Source organism: Poecilia latipinna, unplaced genomic scaffold (genome assembly GCF_001443285.1).
Source record: "Poecilia latipinna isolate Pla-1442-1.1 unplaced genomic scaffold, P_latipinna-1.0 Scaffold269, whole genome shotgun sequence".
In the NCBI taxonomy this organism is placed as follows: Eukaryota; Metazoa; Chordata; class Actinopteri; order Cyprinodontiformes; family Poeciliidae; genus Poecilia; species Poecilia latipinna.
The window spans coordinates 422,832-426,787 of NW_015112885.1; the positions used below are offsets into that span (position 1 = coordinate 422,832).

The window sequence follows — 3,956 nt, forward strand, 5'->3', positions numbered from 1 at the left end:
AATTAGCCTTTGGCATTCACTCCAAGCAATGCAATTGTTCTTTAAGAGCATCTCTTGTTGCAATATAATTTAATTTGTTTCCCCTTTATTTTTATTGTAAAGCGCTCTGTTACCTTGTTTATGCAAGCTGTCTTGCCTTGCATTCCCGCATCCTTACTAGGGGTGGAACTACTCTCTTCTTTTTGAAGCGTGATTTGCAGACACAAATGTTACGAAGAACCACAAAGAGTGAAACTGTTCTCTCTTGTATGTTCCTGCTGTTGTGAGCGTGATCTCAGTCACGTTTTCACTATGCGGTCTTTTCAAGCTCCACCTTTTTACATCGATCATTCAAGGAAGCGCACGAAGACGCACTCAAACGCACCTCATGACAAACTGATTTTAATGTAATCAGGTTAAAGTTGTGTATCTTCTGTAAAGGGTGTGTTAGTTTCTGCACGGTCTAATCGATAGCTACGATTAGCATGACTGATCTGTTTATATCAATCCCCGTTTACGTGCTGCTGGGTCTCCTCTCACAAACATTTCGGTTCAGCGGGAACCCGGGAGAAGCGCAGAGAATAGTAGGAATTCGCAGCTCCGGGCGGCGCCGGGTTGCAAAATAAATGCTCCACCGATACGCTCCCTTGGTGAATGAGGGCGGAGTCAGTCTACGTAGAGGTGTAACTGTTGAGAGGGGCTTCCACGCCACTGAAATACAAGGGTTTGGTTTGAACCCGCTCCCAACAAGGAAGCGAACAGCTGGGACAACACCGAGGAGCGACTGCATCATTTCTTTTATCAGCCCAAACTAACGGGATTATTTTCATTTTTATAGGCGGGTTTCTTTGTTGTAAGGTGAGCAGGTCAACATGTCTTCCATGGACTTGGAGAAGCTGAAGATGACGGGAGCAGGTCGGGCCATAGCGGTGCTGACCAGCGGTGGAGATGCACAAGGTGACCTTAGAAAACTCCTCATCTGCATTGATGTTTAATATTTCAAACCTGTGGAGCTTAAACTGTGTTTCTGTGCAGCTCTGACCCCAACTGAGCGGGTTTGTTTACACATGGATGAGCTCATTTTCGCACTTTGAGATCAATGTGGATTTATTTATGTTCTCACTCATAATGTAGTTCAAATGTCCCAAAAAGGCTCACAGTAGGTGTCGTTTATGCCAATTATAACAGCATATTAAAAGGTTAATGGGATTCGGATGTGAAGAGGCCAAAGTCAAGGCCCCCATGAGGCCCTGTGTGGATTCACAACCCATATAACAATCCCTGTATTACACTAGTATCACTTACTGCACCTGATTAATACTATCATATAATACAATATTTATTAGTTTCGAAATCAGGGAGTTCCGGCAGAATGTGTGTATCAAACAATTACAGCTGCAGCAGTACAGTTGATTCTGCTGTAAAGCAAGACTTATTAATATTTAAATAACACCCCCTTAGTGCACATCCATACATTTAAAGTAGCTGTGGCTTGCAAGATGGAGATATTTCAGGTTCAAGTGCATATATTAGCGATGCAAGTCTTAAAACTGTACATTTGATCACAAATGTATTTTATTTTTTCGATCATCATGTTAGAACTGTGCTGGTGTTTATCAGCTCTTTGGCATGTAGTTCTAGCTCTGTAAATGCCGATTTTATCGCACTGTGACAAAACTACAGGCCCCATAATGCAGGGATGCAATTATTCCTATTCAAAATATCCCTGCTCCTGAAATTAATTCACTAATTCATTCATCTGCTAATTTAAAAACAATTTCTTCTTGACCCTTTTGATTCACATCAAAAGTAGATGTGAAGCTGGAGATATGATTACAACTCAAAGACTTCTTATTTCATACGTTTAGTCTAAATTCAATTACACAAGTCCAGCAGTTTTTACAATAATCACAACCAACTGAAGCTGATTTGCACACACGATTACGTAATAATGGTGAAAGGCTTAAATCTGAGCTCTCCTCCCCTTCCCCCACTTGGAACAGGCTCAGCAAGCCTTATGTGTCATGATCTGTTCAAGCAAATCTTGTTGAGGATCGTTGCTGCAGTCCTCACAGAGCAAATGGCACCTTTGCCCACTAACTGATAAGTGAAATGCACCAGTTGACACTTTAATTTCCTCATATGATGCAATAGCCTGGGTGCAAATCAACTGAAGTTGAGTTTAATGTAAGGACAATGCTGTTTTTGACCCAGGTATGAACGCCGCTGTCCGAGCCGTGACCAGAATGGGCATTTATGTCGGGGCCAAGGTCTATCTCATCCATGAGGTAAACAAGAGTTTTACGACCAGGAGTGAATATGCGGACCGACCAACGTCACATCCTGTTTTTTGTGGCTTGGCTGGGACTGATTGCAATGTTCTTGTGACATTTCAGGGATATCAAGGCTTGGTGGATGGAGGAGAGAACATAAAGCTGGCACACTGGCACAGTGTGACCAACATTATCCAGCTGGTGGGTTGAAAGTTATTACTGTCTTCTGGGAAAATGACCATTTTAAAGTGATAACCTTTAATAAAAATACCATTATTTCACGGCTAAAAAATATAATTTATGATTTTTGGCCATTTTTTTTTATACTCTTCATAAAAATGCTTTAGTGTTAAAGCAACATTACCTTAATAAGAGTGATGGGTAATTCTCCTTTTGTTATCACTTGTAATGAGAAGGATTTTGAAACAGTTTACTTTATTTGTCTTGTGACTGACAAAGTGTAGTAGCCTTCTTTCAGCCTGGTGGGAGCGGAAATGCTGCAATATGTTAAATTTCATCCCACTGGAGAAAACTCTGACATGTTCTTAAAAGGACTTTAAACCATAAGAGGCGTATGATGGAAAAATTAATAATTTTGAAACTGTGACTGTTTAAAACCTCTTTGTGCCTCGAGGCTGATTTGTATTCCAATCACTGAACATTTCTAAGCATAATTTCTTTGCTTTTAGGTCAATCTCTTCATGTCTATCTTAGAACATGTTAAAATTGAGACTTTATTTAATCCATAGGTCACTTCCAAATTCAGCCTAAACAATGCAATTAAAGTCAAGTCCAACCACCTGCAGACATCCCTGGACATCTTTTCAAATTTCACTTTTAATGTCATACAATTTGAATGGAAGACAACAAGTTCCTTTCTATCTTTGTTCAAAAATAATTTGGTCCGAATGCTACATTTATCCTGCTCCTTCCTTTATGAGTCATAGTCACACAAAGGGGATCCTCTGCTGGAAAAATAGGTGAGGAAAAAAAACGTGTGATCTAGCTTGTCGTTTCAGCTACAGATCATATGTTTCGGCTTGATTTTCACTAGCGCCTCTGCTGCAGGGTGGCACGGTGATCGGTAGCGCCCGCTGCAAGGCCTTCCAGACGCGCGAGGGCCGCATTGCCGCCGCCTTCAACCTGGTGAAGAAAGGCATCACCAACCTGTGTGTGTGCGGCGGAGATGGCAGCCTCACCGGAGCCAATATCTTCCGCAGTGAGTGGAGCGGCCTGCTGGATGAGCTCGTACAGAAAGGTCAGCTGCTCTCTGGGCATCAGTCTTGTTTCCGTGCCATCACCAGCGCTGTATAATAAGCTTTAAAGAGGAAATTACATCTGTGGGTCTTCAGGAAGGATCACGGACACGCTGGCGAAGCAGCACAACAATCTGAACATCGTCGGACTTGTGGGATCAATAGACAACGATTTCTGCGGCACTGACATGACCATCGGAGCTGACTCTGCGCTGCATCGCATCATGGAAATAGTCGACGCCATCATGACCACTGCAAACAGGTTAGACACTCGGAGCAGTTGTATTTGTATTTTATTATGACTCTATGTCATAATCAACATGCAATTACAGCTCCAGATTTTTTAGAGAATAAATATGTTTACCCATTTTTTTTTTTTTTTTTTTTTTAGTAACAAAAACTCAGCAAAAAAATTTCTTTTTCAGGCTTTTTTTCGTTACAATAAACG

The 3,956-nt window shown here is 41.5% G+C and overlaps 1 protein-coding gene across 1 annotated transcript in view; it reads left to right on the top strand.

Moving 5' to 3' along the window:
• Positions 1-565: 565 nt before the first annotated feature.
• Positions 566-3,956, top strand: part of pfkla (phosphofructokinase, liver a) — a 15,065-nt gene continuing 11,674 nt past the window's right edge. The window contains exons 1-5 of the mRNA XM_015033470.1: positions 566-936; positions 2,194-2,267; positions 2,376-2,453; positions 3,321-3,510; positions 3,605-3,770. Of these exons, the coding sequence (XP_014888956.1) occupies positions 852-936; positions 2,194-2,267; positions 2,376-2,453; positions 3,321-3,510; positions 3,605-3,770 (593 nt within the window). The 5' untranslated portion in view covers positions 566-851. The remainder of the gene's footprint in view (positions 937-2,193; positions 2,268-2,375; positions 2,454-3,320; positions 3,511-3,604; positions 3,771-3,956) is intronic.